The sequence below is a fragment of the Heterodontus francisci genome, chromosome 8, assembly GCF_036365525.1.
Source record: "Heterodontus francisci isolate sHetFra1 chromosome 8, sHetFra1.hap1, whole genome shotgun sequence".
NCBI classification, from domain to species: Eukaryota; Metazoa; Chordata; class Chondrichthyes; order Heterodontiformes; family Heterodontidae; genus Heterodontus; species Heterodontus francisci.
Window position 1 is genome coordinate 40,538,520 of NC_090378.1, and position 15,569 is coordinate 40,554,088.

The window sequence follows — 15,569 nt, forward strand, 5'->3', positions numbered from 1 at the left end:
AAGGAAGCGTTCAGGTGAAACATAAACCCTAACAACTTTGCAGTTAAACCATCAGCATATCATGGGTATTTTGCTCTATTACAGTATTTTATAGCCATTTTGTCTTGAATCAATACACTAGTTTTTAAATAAAACTACTGATTCCATTTTGAGAGCTTTTTTTAAAAATCTATTTTATTCCAAGACAGGAAAGAGAAAAAAACCTATGTCACAGCCATTACATTGTATCAAGTGAACCAGCCACTGAAACCTAAAAAATGAATATAATCAAGCTGACAGAATGCTTCACGTCTACAGGTCCCGCATGACATACCTGCAGATGCCTGAGCGCCAGTATCAGAGGTGACTGCGGAGGTCACCGTTGCCCTGTACCAGAGGGCCGGTGACTATGTCCGCTTCAGGACGGACCCTGAGAGTCAGGATTTATCGGATTTGGCTCTATCGCGGGATTCCCACAGGTGCAAGGGGTCATAGACTGCACCCATGTGGCCATCAAGGCTCCCGCCAGGCCACCAGCTGCATACCTCAACTGAAACGGCTTCCACTCACTCAACTTGCAGCTAGTATGTGATCACCATAAGCACTTTATGCAAGTCTGTGCCCGCTTTCCAGGCAGCTGCCATGATGCCTTCATCCTGTGCCAGTCCCAGGTGCCGTTGCTGTTCACTGAACTGGCTCAGATCAAGGTGTGGATTCTTGGAGACAAGGGCTAGCCCTTGCAGACATGGCTCCTGACACTGGTAAGAAACCCCATCAGTGATGCAGAGGAAAGATACAACACCTGCCACAGCGTGACAAGAGCCACCATTGAACATGCTGTAGCTGCGCTTCCGCTACCTGGATAGATCAGGTGGGACCCTGCGGTACACACCAGAAAGGGTTGCTTGTATAGCTGCTCTTTGTTGTGCTCTATGCAATTTTGCACTAAATAGGGAGGAGACGTTGCAGGATGAGGAGAAATGTGAGCAGGACTCCTCCTCAGATGATGAGGACACAGAAGGCTTGCAGCAAGAAATGCGCATGGGAGGATGAGTAGCAACCGGGCAATGCATGCAGGGCGAGCAGCAAGCAAGGGATGCATGACAACGCCTCATTGATTAATGCTTCTCCAGACCCTGAAGTGTATCATGTGCTCTACACATCACCCTCATTCACCTGTTGTGTAGTTGTCTGCATCTGTAACATCTTTGTCTCCACTATTACTGGCAGCAGCTGACTGAGCCATTATCCATGTGACTGTATCTGAGGAGAGGCACATGAGTAATACTGGCAGGGCAATAATGTTATTCCACACATTGGCAGTTCTCTCAGGCCAATGATGTAATGGGAGGAGACATGATCGGTACATGCTGGCACACGTCATTCCCACAGTAAAAATGAAACACATTAGTGAAGCAGATTTTGTGACAGCATATTATACAATGGAGTGTCACCCGTGCAGGCCCATTTGTGTCACGGTGTTTTTTTAAGACGTTTGCGGGTGCTCCTTCACAGTGTGACTTCTGCGCTAGCAGCTTGACTGGAGGAAGGCTGCTGCTCAGACTGCCCTTTGGCTTTGGATGACTTGGGCGGTCGTTTTCTGGGCACACGAGGCTTGGAGGGCCCTGGCTGGCTGGGAGCCTCCTGTGTCAGTGCAGCGCTTTCCTCAGATGTCGCGGCTGCTGGAGCTTGACTCACCGGAGGAGGGGCTGAGGAGCCGGTGGCCCCATTGGAATCACCTGGGGGACCCCAGATATGATGCGCAGGCTTGGCTCCTCCCTCTCAAGGTTCATCAAAACCCCACTGCTCTCCCGGGAAGGACCAGAGGCAGGGACAGTCTCCATGCCCTGGTCCCTCTCTCGCCTTGCCAATGCTGCATGCAGCTCATGGCCACGGCGAGGGTTTGCAGGTCAGCACAGAGCATTGGAATCTGGCTCTCCAAGAGGGCCGCTGTCCTCTCCATGGATGAAGTCATGTGCTCAAATACCTGGGATATGGCAGCTATCATGGCCTGGATGGACTCCCCCACCATCTGCTCAAGGCTGCGCATGGCCTGTGGCATCTCCGCCAGATGTTGCCATGATTGTTGCTGCAGCTCCAGCATGCCCCGTGCTGTCGACAACAGAGGGTCATCTGCAGCCTGGGGCTCAACATGGGCCTGGACACTCACAGCCCTCCGATTGTCAGGGGCCTCAACTGTCTCAGCCTCATCAGCTGCTCGGGTGCATGTGTGGTGCTTTCACCAGCTTGTGACCCAGACTCCAAGGTGACTGTATTTGCGCTGGTGAAAGGTACGGGAGTGTCAAGGGACACTGCGTCCTCTGAGGTTGTCTCTTCCTCAGAGGTGCAGGAGGACTCCGTTGCCTACAGGCTGGATCTGGAGCGTTGACCTGCAAGACACAATGTGAACAGCACAGTGTCAGTCTTTATGGTGTGCATGTAATGATTATGACAGCATTGTCTCAAACAATACAATGTGCTAAGTCAGCATTATGTATATCAAATGGCTGTCTGTTCACCTGGGACCCAGAACTCCACTTCTGCAACGACACATTCTACATGGATGGCTGCCAGTTCCAGGACCTCCTCTTCGGCCTGTGTGAGCAGACGTAGATCAGGCACCCCTCCACCTGTCCTGGATGCCTGACACACATTGTGGACCCTCCTAACCTGGAGGAGCAAGGAGGCAGATATTGAATATTGCCACACAACAACACAGCACGTGTCACAACAGGGGTCCTGGACCCAAAGGTGGGGGAAGCTCGGTCTGTACTATTGACTGAGCCTGTCATGTAGGTGCCATGCTCTGAGCAGCAAACAAGGGTGAGTTCTTTCATACTTGCAGTCATTCATGGAGCATCATTCCTCCCTGTCTTTGGCATGGCTGTGGCATACATGTGCCACTCTGTGTGGGGCCACCCAGGTTCAGCGGAGCCATGCAACAAAGTGCCACTTACCTTTGCAGAGGACAAGAGATCGTTCCCCCTTGCAGCACTGCAGCCAGTCCCAGCGGATGGCCCCCTGGCAACTAACATCGTCTGCTACCTCCATCCAGGCTTGCTTGCCCAGGCGGGAGGGCTTCTTTTTACCATCGCTGGGAAAAGGACCTCCCACCTTGCCCATACAGCCTGGAGGAGACTGAGCAGGGAGGCATCGCTGAACCGTGGGGTGACCCTGGATCGCGCCTCTGCCATTTTGTCAAAGTTTCAGGGACCTTGGTTTGTAGAAGTTTCTGGAACAATTATTCTGTCTTCGGCTGCAGCTGCAGAATTGGAATTAATGCAGGGCTAGCTGCCATTTAAATATGGCAACCGGCAGCCGCTGACCTGTCAACTGATTCTGTTCATGTCACGGGGGCGGGGCGTGGGTTCGGGGGGACAGCACGATCCAGGCATGCTAATGAGCTGCCGCACTGAATATCGCAATGGCTCAGCGATATGCGGCCCACATAGGCGGGCCACCAATTTTTGAGCCCGCCACCGATTTCAGCAGCAGGACCATAAATTACAGCCCAATGTGTTACTATTGCATTATACATTTTTTAAAACTAATTTTTGAGAACTGGTGATATTTTAAAACAAAGGTGACAAATTTGTGCACCCATTTCAAGGCAGAACTACAGCCTAATATTGGGCAATATGGCCACACTGTTTAAACAATGGGATCAAGTACACAATTTTCTTTGGAATTTGCTTTTGTGGTGATAACTGCAGAACCATATGCAGCAAAACCAAAAACAGAACAGAAAAAACATTCCATTTTGCAGTAAAAACGACTGGTGCACCAACATAATAGTAATTAAAAGATAAAAATATTACTGTGTATACATATATAGATGTTGACTGAACTGGTCTAGATTAAAAGTTTCCCATACATATACCATGCGACATTGAACACACATCATGGTTGGAACTTTCTGCTCTGTTAGATCAGTCACATTCCCGCTCTGGCTCTCCTATTGCTAAATGTACTGGCTTCTATTCACCAGGCCAGTATTAATTTCTAGCCTTCCAACATTATCACATGTATATATTCTGTTATTTAGGCTTTTTCTTTAATATTTGGCCTTAAACAGAACAAACTCTATGATTTCAGCTTGGTCATACAACAGTTGAGCGAAAGGAAGTCTCTGGTCAATGGAAGAAAGCAACAGAAAATCATCAAAAGGAGGCTATCCCTGGTTACACTTTAACATCCATACTGATTGATTAGAGTGCAGACCAGTGTAAAGGTCTGTTATTTTGCTGATCTCCTTCCAGGAAAGTATAACAGGTGAGCATGCAAGGCAGTGCAACCAAGATTGAATTCTTGAAAGTAAGACAGTAACATCAGTGGCTCAGCGAATCTGTTGTTTCCCTGTAAACTAACACAAGCCCAGTTTTAAAAATAAATTTTTGCAACTGATTACCATAAAACTCATAGTGTGTGTTCTTTGTAGTTTGTAACCAAAATGGTAAGCACAAAAGTTTTACACAGAGATGTATTTTATAGTGCACTACAGCAAACCACAAAGATTATTATGTTTCTTTTTTTTGGTATCTTTTGTATTGGTTACAAGAATCAAATACTGTGAAACAGAAACGCCCTCACAAAAATAGGAAACATAACTTTACATGGGAAATGAGAATGAATTTTTTCTTTTTTGCCTCCGTACCAAGATTTTGTACAACATGAGCTTCACTTTTGTTTGTTGTTAAATTCAGAATTACTGAAACTAAGAGCCCAGTAATATTTCCAAATCCACTTTTCATGAGACCAATATTGGATTGAATTCCAGCAGGTAGCGAGATGGAGATAAAGGTTGGTAAGGTAAAGATGGTTCTCCTTAAAGGTATATAGCTTGATTTTTAATTTGACAGTCATATGATATGGAAATATAGGAAATATGATATGAGTTGCTTGAAGGTTTTCATGGGGAGAGCGGTAACGTTGAGTAAGACGATTTTACTGTTTTACACGATGTGAATTTGCTCTGAAAAGAGCAATTGTTACTTGAAAAAATAAAGATATTAGAACAATCCCGCCCACATCCCTGTTCTCCACCACATATAAACCTACTTTTCCAGTTGTTGCTCCAAACGATGGGTTGAATATGCTGCCCAAAACCTCAAGGCCTACCAGTTCCTCTAAGAACACGTTTTTTCCAAGTAGCAACTGCTTCTTTCAGAGCAAATCCACATGGTGTAGAACCATAAAATCATTTTACTCAAATATGATATAGTCTTGATTTGAATATGGTGCAGATTCACAAAAGAGGCCACACTTTTAGGCAGAAAAATCACGGTTATCTCAAATATACGTTTAATAAAACAAGCAAAAAATAAAAATAATAAGGGCACATACCAATGAACAAATAGCAAGCAGCTAGTAAAACTACCAATCCAATGTGTACCAAGGAAGTGCAAAACTACCAATCAGGAATCAACAAACGGACACCAATAAAATAACAAGCAATTGAAGCCAATGAAAACACAATAGTTTTGATAAACCCTTCGGCCACCATCTTGTTTAATCAGTATCATGAATATATGGTACTAAAATTAAGGTTTTTAACCTAATTGATGCACAAAAAAACATAATTTAACAAAATTAAAACAGCTCAGACAGTCAGCTTTTCTGTATCTGAAATCTCTCCAACCAAGTTTCCCTCCAGCAGTCTATCCCTCTTCCAGGATTGTGAAACTTAGATTCGTGGGGCATTCTGCAGCAATGACTGCTGGCTATAACTTACCCTGAATGAAAACATTTAACCAGGAAGCAGACTACAACTTACAGAATGTCATTCTTTGCAAGCAAACTATGGACCACAGCTCCCAGATAGCATGGAAGACTGCCTTCATTCTGAGTCCAATGAACATTCCACATTTTGAAGTAGGGAGCAGGTACATAACACACCAAATAATTTTTAAATGCATAATTATCAGAAAGACTGGCTATTCACAGGACATCCTGAAACTTGCTGGTTCTAAGCCCTGTCCCTTTGCTGTCCAGCAATGGAAAATAATTGATGGTCATTATTAAAACCACTGAATCCCTTCATCTAGCTGTGACTTTTTATCCCTGCCCCCTGCCCCCACACCTATGGGCTTCCCACAGTTGTGACTGCATCAGCTATCAGCGAAGCTGCACCAAGACATTCAACGAGAAGGGAAATTACCTTTGAAGGTTGTTGTGATTTTTCTTCGTATAAAAGCAATGAAAGCATTTACTTTTAAACAACTAACTGAAGAACTCTGATAGGAAAAACAATGTAACTGACTATGTATAAGAGCACAGATATATAAAAAGCAATAGTGCAAACATGCTAATTGTTATACAGAGCCAACCCTGTTGCTCTCACCAGCCTCCAGCCCAGGTTCAAACCAACAACTCCTTCAGCCTCGGACTACATCCATTAGTGTCAGCTTGGTTCAGTATTGGCATTCTTGCCTCTTGAATCTTAAGGTTGTGGGTTCATACTCCATTCGATGCACTTGAATGTGAAATCTAGACTGACACTTGAGTGCAGTACTAAGGAGATATTAAGTAGCACTATCCACCATAAAAGTGGATGCAAAATATCCTGATATTATTCATAGAAAAGCAGGGGTCTTCTCCCCTTGCTCTAACTAACATTAATCCCACAACTAATGAAGACAAAAAACTTGCATTTGTATAGCACTGTTCAGGACCACCAGACATCTCAAAGCACTTTACAGCCAATAAAGTGACTGTTCTGCTCTTTGAAATAGTGCTGTGGGATCTTTTACATCCACCCAAGCAGGCAGATGGGGCCTCAGTTTAACATCACATCTGAAAAATAACACCTCTGACAGTGCAGCATTCCCTCAGTATTGAAGTATCAGCCTTCATTTCAGTGCTCAATCCCTCACATGAGGCTTTGAAACCAGGAACCTTGTGACTCAGAGGCAAGAGTGCTACCTACTGAGCCATGGCTGCCACTAATAGCAAATAAAACATATTAACTAGTTATCTCATTGATCTTCGTAGGATATTGCTGTGCACAAATTAGCTGCTGCATTTCCCCACACAGCAACAGTGATAACACTTCAAAATAATTCACTAGTTTCTGAAGTGCTTTCTGATGTCCCAAGGTTGTAACAGGTGTTATCTAAACATAAGTTCTTTCTTACTTTTCTTTCCAAAGAATGCTTCTGCCCACTTCACGCCTCAGATCTTGATGCTCCCAGTTTCTCAATAACAAGAATCTGATTCCTCTTTATTCCTTCTTCAATTCATGCCATGCACCACACCTTCCCTGCTCCTATTCCTATATCACCCTTCTACCTGGTGCCTGCTTCATTTTCCATTTGACTGCTCTGCTTCACATCTCATGCACTATTCCCTAGCTGGCTGCTTCCTGACTCTGAACTACCTCTGAGCAACTGCACAGAAAATCTAAATAGCATATCAAAGGTCTTGCATATGGCATGCATCACCTACAAAACATGTCCATAGTACTGTTATTGCACATTTCTACTGGTTCAAGTTCCCCAAGAACCTATTAATAAACACCATACCCATATGCATGTATACACTGTCTCACCATATTTTTATAAACTTTTACAGGAAGGATATGATTGCACCAGAGAGGGTACATAGGAGATTTATAAGAATGTTTCCAGGAATGGAGAATTTTAGCTATGAGGAAAGACTGGGTAGGTTGGGGTCATTTCTTTGGAGCAGAGGAGGCTGAGGGGAGATTTAATTGAGGCTTATAAAATTGCGAGGGACCTAGATAGAGTGGATAGGAAGGATCTAATTCCATTAGCACAGAGGTTACTAACTGGGGGCATAGATTTAAAGTAATTGGTAGCAGGATTAGATGTGAGTTGAGGAGAACAGTTTCATCCAGAGAGTGGTGGGAGTCACTGTCTGAAACTGTGGTAGAGGACAAAACCCTCATCACATTTAAGAAATACTTGGATATACACTTGAATTGCCATAACCTGCAGGGTTACCGAACAAGATCTGGAAAGTGGGATTAAGCTTGATAACACTTTTTCAGCCAGCTCAGGCATAATGCACCTAATGGCTGCCTTCTGCGCCATAAATTTTCTATGTTTCTAAATTTTCTATGTATACCATATCATCATGAGCATTGCGATGGGAGTCTACTATATTAATCAATGCTATATGCCAATTCTTAGTTCAGCAGTTGATTGAAAGGTGCACAGATCTGAATTAATGCTAATTTTGACTTCAATGAAAATACCGATTGACAGGAGGAACCTTGACTTGATCCCAAATCAGTAATTATACAGTTAGTGGAGCTTAAGCTTCTTTGCAGCTCGGAATGAAAATCAGTTGCTGTACGCACCTTTCCCCTTCGTGACTGAAACCAAAAGTGATCAATTAGAACACAAACCATAGGAAGATAGGAACAGGAGTAGGCCATTCAGCCCCTCGAACCTGTCCCGCCATTCAGTGTGATCTTGGCTGATCCGCGGCCTAACTCCATATACCTGCCTTTGGCCCATATCCCTTAATATCTTTGCTTAACAGAAATCTATCTATCTCAGATTTAAAATTAACAACAGTTCTAGTTTCAATTGCTGTTTGTGGGAGAGAGTTCCAAACCTCTACCACCCTTTGTGTGAAGAAGTGCTTCCTAACATCTCTCCCGAACAGTCTGCTCCTAATTTTTAGACTATGCCCCCTAGTTTTAGAATCTCCAACCAGTGGAACTAGTTTATCTTTATCTAGCCTGTCTTTTCCTGTTAATATCTTGAAGATTTCAATCAGATCACCCCTTAACCTTCTAAATTCTAGTGAAAACAGGCCTAATTTTGTGTAATCTCTCCTTGTAACTTAACCCCTGTAGTCCAGGTATCATTCTTGTAAACCTACATTGCACTCCCTCCAAGGCCAATATAACCTTCCTAAGGTGTGGTGCCCAGAACTGCTCACAGTAGTCCAAGTGGGGTCTAACCAGGGTTTTATACAGCTGCTGCATAACCTCTGTCTTTATACTCCAATCCTCTAGATATAAAGGCTAGCATTCCATTAACTTTTTTGATTATTTTCTGCACTTGCTCAATCATACCATATCAATCATATCTGAAAGAAATGCCAATCAAATTGGAGTTTGTTATTTGTCTAGACAGTTTTCAACTAAATACATTAGAGTGGGCCATGGGTCACATTCTCAAGTTATGTAAGTACAGAACCAGATTAGATGTTAAAGGATGGTTCTTTACCCAGAGAATAGTGGACCTGTGGAACAGGCTGCTAGCTTGTGCTGTCAATGCTGCTTTGCTGAATTCCTTCAAGCACGAGATAGACCTGTTTCTGGCTTGGGCGGAGATCATCTTGTACATAAGATAGTTACTGTATAACATTAATCAGGGCCAGATTGGTCTCCTGAATTAGTTTTGATCACCTGCGGGGAACAGATAGGAATTTTCCAGATTTTTTCCCCTAATCGACTTAGATTTTTAATTTTTTTTTGCCTCTCCCAGGAAATTACATGGCTGTCAGGTAAAATGGGCATGTATATATTGTGATACACAGGGCATCATAGTTGTGTGGAACTGGCTGGATGGACCATTGAGTCTTTTTCTGTTCAGCATTGTTCACTCTAAACACTAAAGAGAAATAGTTAGCCACCTACAGGAAAAATGTTTTTGAGTCAACAAACTAATTCCACTGGCTTCAAAGTGGTATATATTTAACAGTGGATGCAAGGCCAGTGCTTTCTTGGTTCCCGCTGTGGTCCCATTATTTTCACTATGGCAAAATTATTGTTACGGACCACCCTGCTGGAAGCATCAAATTTTCATTTGTTGGAGAGGGGGAAATTCCCACAGAATTCTCATTGGCTTTTAAGGTACTAATGGATCTCCCATTGCAATGCTTATGCAGAATAAGTCACAAACATCACAACAGAGTTTACTACTCTCATCCTTTCCAAGCATTGAACTTACAGGGAACGTTCCATATTATGTCCAATGTATTCCATTCAGACAAACAGTGTGTCATTAACTTTACATTCAGTGGAGATTTCTCTTCCTCCCTCCACCACCACCAGGCAGTTCCTACTGTATGTAAATGTGCCATGTTATAAAAAGGAACCTTATCTGAAGACCATGAAGTATAAGGAAACGGGGTATAACATGTAGAAGTGTCATAATGGGAAAGGTTATTATTGTGCACAGCTGTCTATTTCATTAAACTTCAGTTTACAATAATAGATTCATGGCACTTTTAACATCAATGACCAAATATTCTGCCCAGTAGTAGGCAGAGAGAATTGAGGAGATGTGAAAGTATCAACACTGTCTACAATCTCATAGTTACTTATTGAGATCATCATTTAGAGTGCAATGATGAACCATCACACACTTGGCTACACGATTGCCTTCCCAGTATCCGACATCCTGACCATCATGGCAGTGGCAGTAGTTGCACTTGTCAATCCAGATGGTGCTCCCTCCTGGGATCACGTGACTTTGAGTGGAGTCACTGTAACAGTTTGGACCTTAAAAATTACAACAGTAGGAAAAAAATGTTCAAGTTATTCAGTTTTGATTTATGAATTTGAGATGGCAGACTAAATTTATCAAGTTACAACTATTAAAGAATCATATTAAAGCCACGAAAACAAACTAAAAGCTGGAAAGAAACAGAAGGATCAGTCAGAATTTGTGGAGAGATAAGACAAGTTAACGTTTTGGGCGGGCATTTCTAAAGCACTGAAAAATGAAAGATAAGCAATCACTTACATAAAATCAGAAAAACATGAGGGTAAGGAAAAAGAGACAAAGGTACTCCAAGCACAGGGAGTTGGTGAAATATCTGTAAGGCATGAAATTGTTAAGCAATTAAAGGATTACTTCAATCAGGCAATACGGAGAAGTATTAAAGGCAGTAAAGAAAGAAAATAATGTGAATAGATAAGGCTGTAATGGGTCCATGCATGAGAAAACATGACAAAAAGTGAGAAATTGTCTTGGAGGGGAGCTTGCAGGTGAAGTTCCCTTGCAGCTGCTGGCCTTCTCTTTCTAGCCAGTGGTGGTTATGGGTTTGGGAGGCCTCATCAAACAAGTCTTGGCAAGTTGCTGCATCTTATAGATGTGTTACAACCAGGTGAGAAAGGGGTCTAGGGGCTCCCACTCAGCCTTTGCTTGGTTTGACCATAACAGGGTTCAATTTTTAAAACACTGTGTTTTCAGCTCCCCCTCAGTGAATCCTTGTTCACTGCTCTCCAATTGTAAGGCAAAGAAATCAACCAGACAGGTTGGATGGAATGCTGGCTTGTTCCACATTCAATGTCTGGCCATCAAAATCCATTTGGGTTCATTGGATCAGGGAGCAGTTCTATTGTCTCTCCAGGCAACTGTCTCTTAGTATGCAAATATTTCTTGCCACTGCTGTGATTTCTTTAAACAAGTCATCTTCTCGGTCCAGCAACAGTTTAAAATTAATGTTCATATCACGAAATTAATATGTCTCATTATTCTTGGCAGGTGTGGTCTTTATGACACCTCCACGCCCAGTGGAATGAAATGCAATTTGAGAAAAGTGCATTTCATTAATAAGGGTCGAGAGAGAAAATATAAGATACAGGAAAAAAAGCACGCGTCTCTCTCTCATTCGTTCACATTCATTCATAAATCCTAAAACTTATTACATCCTGTCTTTCCTTGGCACCACTGCTGCTTTAACTACCCCTTTTCTGGCATCCCAATAAACATGTGGTTCTTTGGGGAAGTTTTTCTTCAGTTTGCCCATTTCCATGACTGCCTAGGGTCTTTGTTCCTGGCGAGGTTGCAAGGTGGGGGGGGGTTTAGATTTAATTAGCCCTAAGTTGGAATTTGTTTTCCTCAGAAAAGTCAGTAGTGGACGGGTCTATCCTGAACTCTCTTTCAATACTTTGCAGAGTCATGCAAAGGCTTTTGTCTTCAGTGGACGGGTGGTTCTCTTTTTTTCTGACTGTGGGGGAGGATTCTTTGCTAATCATCCCTTTGTCCTCTGGGGCACTCCTGCCTGCAGGTATTTGTGCAAACTCTACTGCACTCCCCTGTGGCACTTAGACTAGGTGAAACATCACCCTCACAGTTTTTCTGCCCCCTAGAAGTCTTTCTTTGTCTCTGCAAGTTCCTGTAAATGCTGTTAGCAACTCTGGTGGGGTGCTTCTAGTATCTGAATTTACACAGGAGGATGTGGGGTCTAACTTGTTAAATTTTCCAGGGTTGGCTGACCGAACAGTAGGGGTTTTCATCCAGGATTCCTCCCGGACTACCTTTAACCTGCCCTCTTGGTCACTTTTTCCCCTTCCCCTTCTAAACTTTTGCCAGCCTTGGGCCTGCCTGTTCCCGTTTGTTCTTGGCAGGGGTCCCTTACAGTTCACCAGCCCTCTGATGGAGGGTCCTCCTAACACTGGTACAGGACTTAGGGGGGCAGGTTTCACTGTAGGTTGGGGTTTCCCCTCAGCCTGGCACATGTGGCAACTCCTGCAGTATTCCACCACATCTTTGTGCAGTTTTGGCCAGTCAAACTGCTGCCATATGCAGGCTGTCATACAAACCCCCACCTGCCAAGAATGAGGCATATTTATTTTGTCATATGAACATTGTTGCTGGAGCGAGGAAATGACTTGTTAAACAGATCAACCGTGGCTGAAAAAAAATTGCATGCTAACAGACAGTGCTTGTGGAGATAAAGGACCATTTCCTGACACATTCAACAATGGACTTTGATCACCAGACTTTCAAGGTGAGGAAGCTCACATTCCATGATGACTGCTAAGATGGCCGAATCCACAAACAGACGTGGTCAAACCAGCTAGTCACATGACTAAGCTGCTGGGCAACCTGAGTTTTTTTGAATTGTACGAACAGTTTGAGAGAGAGACTGTCTGCTCCTGGACTGTAAAGACCTCTCCTGGCTGGCTCGCCACAGCCTCTCCTGTCTGTTCCCATCTCTTTCTCAGCGAACTCCAAATGCAGTGAAGACGTAAACCTCAAGAGAGAAAAGTCTCCTACAGCGAACAAGGTTTAAGAACAATACAGGGCCCCAATGAAAAGCAAGACCTACCTATAATCAAGGAATCTACAACGTGTTTGAAGAACAGTAACCAAAACCATCTTCAGATATTGCCTCAAACTTTTCCACTGTATTTCTTCTGCCCTTTTCTGTCTTTATCTGCATGTGTGTTTATCGCGTATGCAAGCTAACGTGGGCACGTCATGTATGTGTAGGCGTCAACTGAATTAGAGTTTAAATTTAATAAAGTTCAACCTTTCTTCTTTAAACCTAAGAAAACCTGTTTGGCTTATTTCTTTGCCTTATAATTGGAAAGCAGTGAACAAGGATTCACCAAGGGGGAGCTAAAAACACGGTGTGTTTAAAATTAAACCCTGTTACGGTAAGACCAAGTGAAGGCTGAGAGGGAACCCCAGACCCCTTTCTCACCTGGTCGTAACAGGGCTTTGGTCTTTCGTATATTGGCAAGTGCAGCCATTGTAGTCGCGTGGGCCCTTCTTACTATTTCTTGCCGGTACCTCTGCAGCACCACTAACTGGTAAACCACTGTCCACTCCTTGCTCTCAGGTCTGTGGAGAGAACTCCATTTCCTCGTCAGTACGTCATTCTTTAAATAGTAGCAGTCAGGGACTCCCTCTGCTTCACTTTCAGACTGGGCAGCCTGTGCTACTTCTCGCAATACTGGGTCAGCTTGCTGAGCCTCAGCAAGAGAATATCCATTTAACTCATTCCCTGGGTCTTCTAACTTTCCAAGGAAAGTCTCGGACAGACAGACCTCATGGTCATCTGCATGCAGTGCCAATTTAGTCTGATCCACGACACATTCAAGGAGACTGCAGGGGTCTGTCTCCTGCCACTGCCCTGTCACTCTGACCTCCTGCGGTCTTTCTTTCATTGTTGGGGGGGTTACCACCTTCACCCCCGCCAGATCATTACCTAAGAGGTCAACCCCATCCACAGGCAAACTAGGAACAATTCCTACAGTCAGTGGTCCTGAAATTAGGTCACAGTGCAGGTGCACCTGGTGTACAGGTACAGGCATACACTGCCCTCCAGTACCATTCACCACCATTCTGGTGTTCACTGCATTCTCTGGGGGAAAGGACAGGCCTTTTCCTTGTAAAAGGGGTCTAGTGGCCCCTGTGTCCCTGAGAATTACTATGGGCTTGCTTGTCCCACTCGAGGGGTATAGGTTACTATCCCTTCAGACACAAAACCTTGATAACCTTCAGGATTCCTATTAAATGTTCCTGCACTTGTCGTAGTAAGCCTCCTGGGTCTCACTCTTACTGCAGTTAAAGCCACAGCTTGTTCTGCTGTGCTTTACATCAGGGTCCCTTCTTCACTGAGAGGGTGTGCCCTGATTGGCCCTACCAGTTTTCCCTTTAGCTTCCAGCAGTCAGCTTTTAGATAACCTGCCTTATTACAATGGAAGCACACAGGTCTCCGGATCTCACTCCTGCTCACAGCACCTTCCTTTTTGGCTAGAGGAGGGCCCCCATGTCTCCTGCTTTTCTTTCTCTCCCATGACTGCTTGGGCTCCTATCACATTCCCACCCTTTGTCTTTTTTCGGATTTGTGGGGGTGACTAGGAAAGGTTCTCCCCTGGGAATCCAACTTACAAATTAAAGCAAACTCATCAGCCAGAACAGCCACTTGCCAGGCCTTCTGAATCCGCAGCTCCTCTACATGGATGTTTATGGAGAGTGGGAGAGAGTGTTTAAATTCCTCTAACAGAACTACTTCTCAGAGGGGAGGCTCAGTAGTAACCCAGAAACCCAGGGTATTGCTCTGGGGACATGGGTTCAAATCCCACCATAGCAGAAGGTGGAATTTGAATTCAATTAATAAATCTGGAATTTAAAGCTAGTCTAATGATGGCCATGAAACCATTGTCGATTGTTGTAAAAACCCATCTGGTTCACTAATGTCCTTTAGGGAAGGAAATCTGCTGTCCTTACCTGGTCTGGCCTACATGTGAATCCAGATCCACAGCCATGTGGTTGACTCTTATATGCCCTCGAAATGGCCTAGCAAGCCACTCAGTTCAAGGGCAATTGGGGATGGGCAATAAATGCTGGCCTGGCCTGCGACGCCCACATCCCATGAATGAATAAAAAAAAAGTTTCTCATAGCTGAACTGTACTTTAAGAGCCCTCAGCCACTGGTCAAAAGCCAGCTCCTTACTTCTTTCAAACTCCAGATAAGTTTAATTAGCTTGCTACTTGAGGGTTCTAAACTTTTGGCGATGGGCTTCGGGTACTAATTCATATGCCCCGAGGATAGCATTTTTGGTCAGTTCATAATTTGGTGAACTCTCATCTGGCAACAGGAAATAAACCTTATGCGCTTTTCCAGTTAGCTTGCTTTGTAGTAAAAAAGGCCAGGACTCAGCTGGCCATTTTAACTGCCTTGCCAGTTTCTCAAAGGACACAAAAAATTATTCTACACCTTTCGCATTGAATTTTGGAATTAGATGAGCTAGTTTTCGCAATTCTGTACCCAGCCCTGAATTACGCTCCTCCATATTGGCCATGCTTTCACTGGGGTTACTCCGTCACCCCCTAATTAACTCAAGCCGCTTCAGCTCTCTTCTTCCCATT

At 43.9% G+C, this 15,569-nt stretch overlaps 1 protein-coding gene across 2 annotated transcripts in view; it reads right to left on the minus strand.

The window, feature by feature from the left end:
• Nucleotides 1–217: 217 nt before the first annotated feature.
• Nucleotides 218–15,569, minus strand: part of zgc:113531 (uncharacterized protein LOC541359 homolog) — a 32,502-nt gene continuing 17,150 nt past the window's right edge. The window contains exons 3-5 of one of the 2 annotated variants that reach the window (XM_068037004.1): nucleotides 10,324–10,459; nucleotides 2,499–2,649; nucleotides 218–2,369 (exon numbers count right to left, since the gene is read on the minus strand). In XM_068037004.1, coding sequence (XP_067893105.1) covers nucleotides 2,535–2,649; nucleotides 10,324–10,459 — 251 coding nt within the window. In that variant the 3' untranslated portion in view covers nucleotides 218–2,369; nucleotides 2,499–2,534. Of the gene's footprint in view, nucleotides 2,370–2,498; nucleotides 2,650–10,278; nucleotides 10,460–15,569 lie in introns of both variants that reach the window. The other variant, XM_068037003.1, reaches the window with a different exon arrangement.